Here is an 11,066-nt window from a genome sequence, read left to right as displayed (position 1 = left end):
CCCAGGACTGCGCTCTTCTGGACAGAGATTTCCGATGTTGTTCCCGGGATCTGCTGGAGCCACTCGCCTAGCTTGGGAGTCACCGCACCTAGTGCTCCGATTACCACGGGGACCACCGTTACCTTCACTCTCCACATCCTCTCGAGCTCTTCTCTGAGCCCTTGGTATTTCTCCAGCTTCTCGTGTTCCTTCTTCTGAAGAGGCGGACACGCATCCCAGACAAACCAAACTACTCCCTCAACCTTTGGAGCATCATGAAAAACTGCATCGGCAAAGAGCTGTCTAAGATCCCGATGCCTGTTAATTTCAATGAGCCCATCTCCATGCTGCAGCGGTTGTCTGAGGACCTCGAGTACCACGAGTTGCTGGATAAGGCCGCAAACATTATATATATATAATGTTCTTCTTCTACACCCCCCCCCCCCCCCCCCCAATTTTTGCACATGTCGAGGAGTGTGTCAGGTTACATTTCACTGTGTGTTACTTGTATAACTATGCATGTGACAAATAAAGAACCTTGAACCTTGAACCTTGAACCTAGATTACGTAAGTTGCTTTAGGGAGCGTCTGCATAAAGCCTGCGAAATTGCACGCGTCTCAGGAGAAAATGAAAATGAAATCTGATAAAAAGTCTGTGCAGAGAAAATTTGAAGTGGGTGACAAAGTGTTGACTCTCCTACCTGTTCCTGGATCCTCTCTCCAGGCAAAGTTCTGTGGGCCCTATGCTGTTCAAGAGAAACTGAGTGACACAGATTATGTTGTAGGTACCCCAGACCGTAGTGTGTGCCATGTCAATCTGATGAAGCCTTATTTTGTTCGTGATGCAGGTGTAAACTCCTCCTCATCCCCCGCTGCCGTGCCGGTAGTTGTGCCAGCATCCCCGTCTCAGTATAGCCCAGAAAGTGATGGCTTAGTTTTCGTTTGTGCTGAGGGTTGCTCCCGACTCAGAAACTCTGAAATATTGGATAATTTGAAATCCCACCTAAAAACATTCAGATGACGCTGCCCAGAACGATGTGTGCTCTCTGATCAATACTTTCCCATCCCTGTTTGCTGACACTACGTCTCGCACTACTGTCCTCGAACATGACATATGTAGGTGACCACCCTCCGATCAAACAACATGCTTATCGTCTGAACCCTACCAAACGTGCACTTCTTCAGCAAGAAGTTTCTTACTTGCTGGAAAACGGTCTAGCTGTCCCTAGTTCGAGTGCCTGGAGTTCCCCGTGCCTTCTTGTGCCGAAAGAAGACAAAACCTCACGTTTTTGTACCGATTTCCGAAAAGTGAACAATGTGACCAAACCTGACTCCTATCCTCTTCCCCGCATGGAGGATTGTGTTGACAGGGTTGGCTCCACAAAGTTTGTCACCAAGCTGGATTTATTAAAGGGTTATTGGCAAGTTCCCCTCACTCCACGTGCATCTGAAATTTCTGCTTTTGTCACTCCTGATCACTTCCTCCAATACACCGTCATGCCTTTTGGCCTTCGAAATGCCCCTGGCACAATCCTAGCCTTATGCACATTGTCTTAGGTGGCGTCAAAAGTTGTGAAGTGTACTTAGATGACATTGTAGCCTATTCAGAGACTTGGTCAGAACACCTTGGAACACTCACTGAGATTTTTGAAAAGTTGAAAGAGGCATCCCTTACCCTAAATCTTGCCAAATGTGACTTTGGTAAGGCCACTGTGATTTATCTAGGGAAGCAGGTGGGTCAGGGTCAGGTGCGCCCTCTTCTGGCCAAAATCCAGGCTATCCTAGATTTCCCTGTGCCTCGCACTAGACGTGAGCTTCGCCGGTTCCTTGGAATGGCCGGCTATTATCGCGACTTCTGTAAGAATTTTACAGATGTAGTTGCACCTCTCACCAGTCTCACAAGTGTGTCAAAACCATTCGTATGGTCGCCCACATGCCAGAATGCTTTTGAGTCTGCCAAAGCTCTCCTCTGCAGCACTCCAGTACTTGCCGCTCCTGATTTCACACGTCCTTTCAAACTAGAGGTGGATGCCAGCGCCAGCGGTGCAGGTGCGGTGCTGTTGCAGGAGGACAAGCAGGGTGTTGATCACCCAACTGGTTACCTTTCAAAGAAGTTCAACATTCACCAGCAAAAATACAGTACCATTGAAAAAGAAGTACATACTGAAACACGTTTTTACTGAAACATGTTTTTTACTTAAAAAGGTTTGTTATTGAAACACGATTTTACCTAAACAGGTTTGTCACTGAAACAAATTTTTTTCCTGAAATAGGATTATTACTGAAACACGTTTTTACTCAGCTCCTGCACTCCGAGGCCCACACAGTAACTGAAGATCAGTTATTATAAACTTATAATAAATGTAACGTGATAGTTCTGTAAAAATACTGCCATAAAGGACAGGAATGATTATGGTGTTGGTACAATAACACAGTCATGAAAACAGTCGTAGAACAGCTAATTTCTTTGCTTTATATTTAACGCCTTCATAAATCCTGATGACTGCAGTCTGTTTACTAACATAAGCACGCATACTGCCTCTGATACGCTCAGCTCCATCAGCAGGCTCAGCTGTGCCATCTGCTCACCACCACCAGGTGGAGCTGTGGGACCGCAGAGCTCTGTGACCTCAGCAACATTATCATCCTCACTGAGAGGCTGAGTTTCATTTAAATGAGGCAAAAGTAGGAAGAAGCAACGAGGAAGGAAGACACACTGAAGCAGAGACAGAGGACGAGAGAGCAGGCGGGTGGAGGGCGAGCAGCAGAAGAGGAACAAACAGAAGAAGAGCAAGGGTCTGACATGAGAGCAGAGGAGTAAACTGTCTGCAGACATGTCCTCCCGGGCTGAGAGTAAGACAGGTGAGTGTCCTCCTCTTCTTCTTCTACTCTTTCTCTTCTCACAGGCTAACTGTTAGCCACCGCAGGCTAATGGCACTTCCTGCCAGCGCTCAGGACTTTGTTAGGACTCTTTTTTTCTTTTAATGTAAAGATAATGATGATGATGATGATGATGATGATGGGGTCCTCTTCCCCAGCCTCCCAGATTGCATATCTCACCATGAGGTTGAAGGATAAGCTCCACCCACAGCGGACGAGACGTCCTGTCAAACTCACCCCATCATTGAGAGTCAAACCACCTGACCTGAACCTGCAGCAGCCCCAGGTACACACACACACACACACACACACACACACGTCTTTGTGTCTCTGTGAGGACCCGCAGTCACATCAGCACCTTGAACCTGAAACCGTCCTCAGACGTCAGCTGAGGTGACATCGCGTGACGTCAGAATCTATATGTGCACTGCAGGACCTGGACGAACCTGCTGCCAGTCGCCCAAAAGCCAACCAGCTGATCGATCGGTTGAGAACATTTTCCAAACAGGACATTAGAAGGAAGTTTTTGTAGCTGCAGGCTTCCTTCTGAGCTCCTCTGTAACTCTGTCAAAGCTGAGCAGACCAGCTGCTTCTGCCGTGTTTTTAGTTTCACAAAGCTCCAGATGTTTCTGTGGGTGGAGGTCCGGCCTGCATTCAGGTCAGGCTGCTGGAGTCTGACCTCAGCGAGGTTTGTTTAAAGATCAGGGTGGATGTCTGGGTGGAGCAGACGTCCTTCGGCATTAATGGTGTTTGTAGAGGTCACAGTTACCCATGAATGTGCACTAATGCCCATCATATCATCATGCTGCTTCGACCTGAACGCTGAGAACGAGCCAGATGGTCCGTCTCCTCTACAGCTCTCCAAACAGAATGTCAGCTTCTGATTGGTCAGACCACAGGAAGGAAGTCTGAAGACCTCAGAGGAGGTGTGTTTTTAGCTCAGGTCAGCTGACCGCATCTCCTGCACACGCTCAGAAGAGCCTTCTAATGGCATCATCATCACACACTGTAACACACAGTAACAATCACAAGCGTATTTATAGCGCACATTTCATCACACGCACCTCTGTGCACTCCACACAGAAGATAGACACATAAAATCATGAAACCCTGTGGAGAGGGAGTGACAGCAGAACGACAGCACCTGACGAGTGCACGCCTGTGTCTGAGTCTGCATGTTCGCACCTGTAACTGATCTCAGGCCAGCTCGTTCCAAAGAACAGACCGCAGTAACTGAGAGCAGCCCCAGCACTGAGATCTGATGCTGGAACAGCTCAAACATCTGCAGCTGATGAAGATGCTCTTCATCAACTTCCTCTTTAAGTCCCCTGTGTAAGGTTAACTCCTAACCCTACTTCTTTCAAGTTTATCAGCTGATGCTGAAGAACTGTGTGTGTGTGTGTGTGTGTGTGTGTGTGCGCGCGCGCAGTCGTCAGGTGTGTTCGCGGACCAGCAGCGGGCCGTGGTCAGCTCCCTGCAGTACTTTAAGGCTCTGGTGGACCGACTGGGTGTTGACAAACCTGGCGTGGACAAACCGGTCCTGAACCAGTCTGTGGTCAGTGGTCTGCTGGGCGGGGCTTCTGGGGGGGTCCTGGAGGCGATCCAGACTCTGGTCCAGCTGGAGCCTCGCCTACACAGCAGGTAGGTGTCACTGACGTGGCAGTTTCTGAACACGCCGTGTCCTCCATCTGACCCGTGTGTGTCCCTGCAGTAAGACGGTCGCTGCCTGTCTTGCTCGCCTCTACCGCTCTCTGGCTCAGCTGATTCACTGGACCGATCAGGTGATGTTGCAGAGCGTCTCACACGACAACAAGGAGTCGACAGAGAGCGTTACCAAAGTGATCAGGACCTTGCTGGACAACGTCAAGGTGAGAACCAATCACAGACTAGATTCAGTTTAGCTTTATTTATACAGCATCAAACGGCAGCAGCTCGCCCCCAGGCGCTTCACTGCTGTGAGGCTGTAGAACAATACAAACAAACAAACAGAGCAAAAATAAAGACAAACAAAACAAAAACAAACAATAAACCACATCAGTCAGTCAAACAACAACAGAGAACACAAAACAAACACATACAACAAGAAAGAAAATGGACAAACAAAGAAACTCTCACGGGACATTTGTTGGACTTCTGGTGTTTTTTGTACCAGATTTTTATTTTCACATTCACTCAACATCTAATTTCGGGTTTTCCAGCTTCTCGAATTCTCGAATCACGAGCCAAAACTGCTCAGTCAGCTGAGAAAGTGAAGGCAGCGGGTTCTGAGAGTCGTGCTTTGATGGCGTGGACCTGAGTCTGTGGGTTCAGGCCGAGCAGCGGTGAGGAGCTCGGTGACCTGCCTCTGATCGTCTGTGGTCTCACAGAGCGTAATGGTCACCAGCTGTCTGAAGTGTGTTTGAAGCTCCTGAAACGTCGTCACGTGTCTCGATGGGCTCGCTGAGTCCGCAGAAATACATTCTCAGTATTCGAACAGATCTTGTGACAAACGGGAACAGAAATCGTCTGTGAGGGAAACGTCCTTCTAAAAACAGCTTCTGCTTAGACTCGTCCATTTGTCGTTAAATATTCCTGAGTGCCATTCAGGAGCCCGACAACGACGAACCTCAGACCTCTGAAATACTTTTATTCTTTTTAAGCCAGACTGACCTTTGACCTCTGATGACAATCCCACACAGGCATGTCAGCCTGAAGCTCTTTGGCCCAAAACGACACAAACATGAATGGCAGCTCTTTATTACGTGTCCACTGAGTTTTATTTTAAATGATGCTTTAATTCTCTGTGTCGAACACGTTAGAGGTTTGTGGCTCACAAACTGTTTCATGAGGTAAACTGTGCTGAGTGGATATTTGATGCTGTGTCACAGTTTCAGATGCTCAGAAGTAAGGGGACAAACGAACACCATTTTAAATATGAAGGCTATTTTTAGTACTTTGATGAAACCTCTGATTGGCTGAACCCAGGTCCGCGTGGTGTGTTGCTCCTCCTCCCGTCGTCGTTTCGGCCTTCCTGTTCGAGCTGCCGCTGCTCTCGTCTGAAACTCTCCTTTTTTCCTTAATTCTTTCTTTTCACAGCTGCAGTTTGTTTTGTTGATTTATTCATAGTCAAAGTGAGTCGTGATTTGCACAAACATGCTCAAGATTAAATGTGCTAATCGTGTTCTTTTCCCTCCATATTAAAACTTTTGGCTATAAAAATCATAAATAAAGATGATTCTGTTTAGTGAATGTAAAGCTAAAGCACACGTGAGAGTTTTCACGTGGAAAACAAAGAGCGAGACGGTCGATAACGAGACGAGGACGACAGAGTCACATGAGCGTCAGTCGGATGTTTGTGAGGCTTCAGAGTTTGAACTTCTTGAAATGTGCACGACGAACAGCGAAACTCATAAAAACTGAAACTAAACATTTTTCAGCATTAAAACCTGAAGTGAAACCAGTGAACTCGCTGTGGGAACCATCTGAACTCAAACTGCACTGGAACCCCCACGAATGGAAACAAAAACTATAAAAACTCTTTGTCCACTAAAAAAACCCCTTTTTCCATTTAAATGTTAATTGTCCTTTTAATAATGAATTCATATTTCTGATCAATTATCCGATTTCAGCCGACGGCTTCAGAGTTCAGTATCTCCACTCAGAGCGCTGTTGGGCTGCAGAGAGCTGCTGTCTCATCAATGCTCACATTAAAAATAATGAAGACTTTAACGTGCTGCAACTTATCAATGCTAAATGTTTCTGTCCATCTTCCAAATGCTTTTGTGCTCTCATTATTTTGCTCCTGGGCAGCACTAAATAGACCTGATCATTGTTAAAGCTGACTTCCCCTCTGGATCCGTCTTTCTTCAGCACAGTCGGCTCCTTTCTCCAACATTTCTACTACAGTCAGGTTCAAAAGCTTCTGGACAACGACTCGGCTTTGATTTTGCCTTGGTACAACGCCTTAGAGGAACTTAGATCATAACGTCACCTTTAATTTAAGCGGTTTAACAAGAGTAATAGTTCAATCATTACAGACATTTTAAACACAGTCCACATTTTCAGAAGCTCAAAAGCAATTGGACAACAGTTTCATGATTAGGTGAGGATTAACCCCTCATCAGGACACATCCTTATCAGACGCCCGAATCATCTGAGCTGGCTACTTTCGATGCGGAGGAGCAGCAGCTCTACTCTGAGCTCCTCCAGAAACACAGACCGAATGACTGAAAGATGTCAGCAGAGATGAGGGAGGACGTCATTATGCTGAAAAACCAAAATAACCCATCAGAGAGCAGAAACTTTAGAAGTGACCCAATCAGCAGTCTGATTCATTGTTAGAATGAACGAATGCTGTAAGCAACAGAGTCCACAGAAGACACTAAAGTGCATGAAGACAGAATTATAGTTACAAAAAGCATCAAGTCAGGAACACCTCGAGGAAGAAGCTGTAGCAGTGTTCAGGTCCACAGTCAAAGCTGCCGTCACAGGTGCAAACCTCTGGGTGCACTCAGGAACAGGACCATTTTTAGCTGCACAGGTCTGTAAAATCTGTTCTTGAAGGCTTCAGGCAGACTTCCACCCGTGTATTAAAAAGAGTCTTTATATTTAAACGTATGTTGGTTTGTCCTGCTAGTTTTCAACCTCTGAAAATTAGGACTGTGTGTAAAATGTTTGTAACTCATAAACAGTTAAAGCAAAGCTTTAGTTAAACTCTCCGAATCAAAGCTGAACGTCTGCAGACACGTCCTGATTGTTTGGTTTAAAATCCACTGACGAGGCAGAACTACAAAAATTGTGTCATTGTCCAAAAATGTATGGACCCAACTGTGAATCACGTTTATACAGTTGTTCATATTCCAGCCTAAAGATAATCTCATATCTGCATATGTCAGCATCACATTAGCACGTCTAAGGTTGTGAATTCATTTGCAGCAGATGTTTAATCACATCTCCACCACGTAACCCTGAGAGTATATGTAGTGAAACCATCACAGCAGTCATTATACATGATGCCAGGACTTCCTGCCACTGCATCATCACAAATACAATAGAATAGCTTGCATGATGACTAAGCTGGTGTTGTGGTTGGTGTGCAGTTGTGAGTGTACAGAGAGGTGGGCTTTGCACGCAGCCCTGAGGGACTCCTGCACAGAGTGGGGGAAGTCCATCCAGCTGCTTCCAGAAACCCCTGTCATACTTATCTGTTAACGCCATAATGAAGGTTACGTGATTCCTGTGGTCATCCATCTCTCCAGCTTTGCTGGGACTCCCTCAGTGTTGGAGAGATCAGCCGCAGACATGTCTGGCTTCTCTTCACTTTTCTGTTTGTTCTATGTCATGTTATTATGGTTATCACACTGCACTCTGCTCTCAGTGTCTCAGTGGAGACGAGCCAGTGAATGGACCTTATATTTTTATCTGTCTGAAACAGCTTTGACTCACTTCTGTTCTCATGGATTCTTCAGGAACTGGTTCGATTGGTTGCAGAGAGACAAGAAGGCTCCGCCCCCCTGTCACCTGTCCAGCCAGAGTCATCAGGGTTTGATGAGCAGGCAATATCGACCTGCAGGAATCCTGCTGATGAGAAGGACAAGAATATGGGGGTGGAGCCAACGAAGAGAGAGGAGGAGCAAATACTTTCAGCTCCTCCCAAACCTCCTATGCCCATCCCAGAGTCGCTAACTCAGGTGACCCCCCAGCTGGGACAGAGGTGAGTCTTAAAATACTTGAGTCCAGTCTGGTTCAGTCTGGTTTAGTCTGGTTCGGTCTGGTTCGGTCTGGGTCAGTCTGGTTCGGTCTGGGTCAGTCTGGTTTAGTCTGCATCAGTATGGTTTGGTCTGGTTCAGTCTGGATCAGTGTGGATCAGTGTGGATCAGTGTGGTTCATTCTGGTTCGGTCTGGTTCAGTGTGGTTCAGTCTGGTTCAGTCTGGATCATTCTGGTTCGGTCTGGGTCAGTCTGGTTTAGTCTGCATCAGTATGGTTTGGTCTGGTTCAGTCTGGATCAGTGTGGATCAGTGTGGATCAGTGTGGATCAGTGTGGTTCATTCTGGTTCGGTCTGGTTCAGTCTGGTTCAGTCTGGTTCAGTGTGGTTCAGTCTGGTTCAGTCTGGATCATTCTGGTTCGGTCTGGGTCAGTCTGGTTTAGTCTGCATCAGTCTGGTTCAGTCTGGTTCAGTCTGGTTCAGTGTGGTTCGGTCTGGGTCAGTCTGGTTTAGTCTGCATCAGTCTGGTTCAGTCTGGTTCGGTCTGGTTCAGTCTGGCTGAGTCATTCAGGCAGACAGAAAACAGTTTGCAAGAACAGAAATAGATCTGTGGAAGAAACAGGAAGTAGAGCAAACGAACACATCACACATGCCCCTTCCCCCCACACACCCACACTTCCTGTCTCTGCATGATACCAAGTAGAAGAAGAAGAAGAAGTGGGGGTGACAAAGGGCGGCAGCAGGCAGTTTCGTGGTCTTTTAATAGAACTGTGAGGTTTAGGCTGTCTGAGGCTGAGTGTGCAGCAGCTGATCGATAACAGCGCTGCTGTGGATCATCAATAACAATTAGTTGGAGCTAATTCATGATGATGTTTTTAGACGTTAGTATTTTCTCATTTTCAGTTTTCAGTTTGACTTTTTGTTTACTTTCAGTTTGTTTCCAGAGTGAATTTTCGGATTTCAGTTTGTCCTGATTAGTTTGAGTCTTTATTAATTATTGCTGTGTGGAGGGCGAGGGCCGCATGCACGATGCTGTGAGCTCAGCTCCTGGAGCAGTGTGACCCACCCGTGCTCCTGTTCGCGCTCTGGCAGCACTGCTGCTGGGTACCGGCTCTCCTCGTCTAGTGCCCATCTCCTGGTGTCCTCCACCCTCCTGAGCCTGTGCTGGGAGCAACAAACCTCATGGAGCTAGTGTGCATAAAGAGCTGGACTCCCTGTGACAGTGAGGAGCTGCAGGAGCAGAGAGGACATCACAACCACATCACCTCCAGCTGCTTCAAACTACACCACCTATAGGTGGTCTCCCCTCCACGGACCAACCGGGCACTTAGGCTCTGAGGTCCGAGGAGGCCGGACGTGTTCAGTGTGGCATGGCTGCTGCCTCCCCAGAGCACCTGTTGTCTCCCTGATCTGCACCTGTGCAGGCTGATGTCACTGACGTTCAGCTGACTGTGACGCTGTGATGTCATCAACAGGTATAAACCCAGTGGATTACAGTGTGACGTCTCTCGCTCAGAGGGAGAACGCACCTTTTCCTGTCAGTATCTCATCCTGCCAGATGTGAGGCTGGCTCTGCGCGTCACCCTGGTGTTAATGTTTTTTCTGTCGGGATTGTGATGAGCCAGCAGAAAGTGGGGCACTGACACCGTCGCTTCACCTGCCAGATGTTGGGAATTTATGCCTTAAATTGTTGTGTCACCTGGTGATGACACACACGAAACAACTGCCACCTGTGCTGCACATGCTCAGTTTCAGCCTCTCCCAACACAAACTGCTTCAGCTTGTCACCTGGCTGCATGCATGCAAAGGTGTACTACGCAATTGTGACATCACTGGTGGGTGTGGTTTTAACTACTTGTCTGTCTGTTTCAGTCCTCCAGCTCTGCCTCCCAAAAAGCGCCAATCAACATTAAGCCCCACCCCCTGCAGGGTTGCCATAGTGGCACCAATGAGAAGAGAGACTGAAACAGAAACACCAGCTGAACAGGTATGCTCACTGATTCACACATTCACACGTAACTGTGTATATTTACATGGATATGTATTATATCTGTTTTATGGTCTTTTATTTTGAAAATCTTTATTTGAAGCTGAAATTAGACAGTCCGGGTTTAATCCAGATTTATCCTGTGTGTGTGTCTGTGAATGTGTGTGAGTGTGTTTGTGTGTGTGTGTGTCTGTCAATGTGTGTGTGTGAGTGTGTCTGTGAGTGTCTGTGAGTGTCTGTGAATGTGTGTGAGTGTGTTTGTGTGTGTGTATTTGTGGGTGTGTGTGTCTGTGAATGTGTGTGTGTGAGTGTGTGAGTGTGTGTGTGTGCGTGTGTGTTTGTGTGTGTGTGTGTGTGTGTGTTTGTGTGTGTGTGTCTGTGTGTCTATGTGTGTGTGTGTGTGTGTGTCTCTGTGTGTGTGTGTCTGTGTGAGTGTGTGTGTGTCTATGTGAGTGTGTGTGAGTGTCTGTGAATGTGTGTGAGTGTCTGTGAATGTGTGTGAGTGTGTTTGTGTGTGTGTATTTGTGGGTGTGTG

General features: G+C 47.0%; 1 protein-coding gene across 3 annotated transcripts in view; it reads left to right on the top strand.

Moving 5' to 3' along the window:
* LOC146563361 (rap guanine nucleotide exchange factor 1-like) overlaps positions 1 to 11,066 on the top strand; it is a 28,985-nt gene continuing 17,919 nt past the window's right edge. The window contains exons 1-7 of one of the 3 annotated variants that reach the window (XM_085295756.1): positions 2 to 2,184; positions 2,218 to 2,841; positions 3,018 to 3,145; positions 4,289 to 4,500; positions 4,571 to 4,727; positions 8,307 to 8,551; positions 10,417 to 10,531. In XM_085295756.1, the coding sequence (XP_085151882.1) occupies positions 2,814 to 2,841; positions 3,018 to 3,145; positions 4,289 to 4,500; positions 4,571 to 4,727; positions 8,307 to 8,551; positions 10,417 to 10,531 (885 nt within the window). In that variant the 5' untranslated portion in view covers positions 2 to 2,184; positions 2,218 to 2,813. Of the gene's footprint in view, positions 2,842 to 3,017; positions 3,146 to 4,288; positions 4,501 to 4,570; positions 4,728 to 8,306; positions 8,552 to 10,416; positions 10,532 to 11,066 lie in introns of all 3 variants that reach the window. The other 2 variants (XM_085295757.1, XM_085295755.1) reach the window with 2 other exon arrangements.

Source organism: Mchenga conophoros, linkage group LG12, assembly GCF_057382185.1.
Source record: "Mchenga conophoros isolate Kocher_MC1m ecotype Shallow Benthic linkage group LG12, M_conophoros_male_GT1.1, whole genome shotgun sequence".
In the NCBI taxonomy this organism is placed as follows: domain Eukaryota; kingdom Metazoa; phylum Chordata; class Actinopteri; order Cichliformes; family Cichlidae; genus Mchenga; species Mchenga conophoros.
The sequence above is the reverse complement of the archived record's forward strand: the minus strand, read 5'-3'. Positions and strand labels throughout refer to the sequence as shown.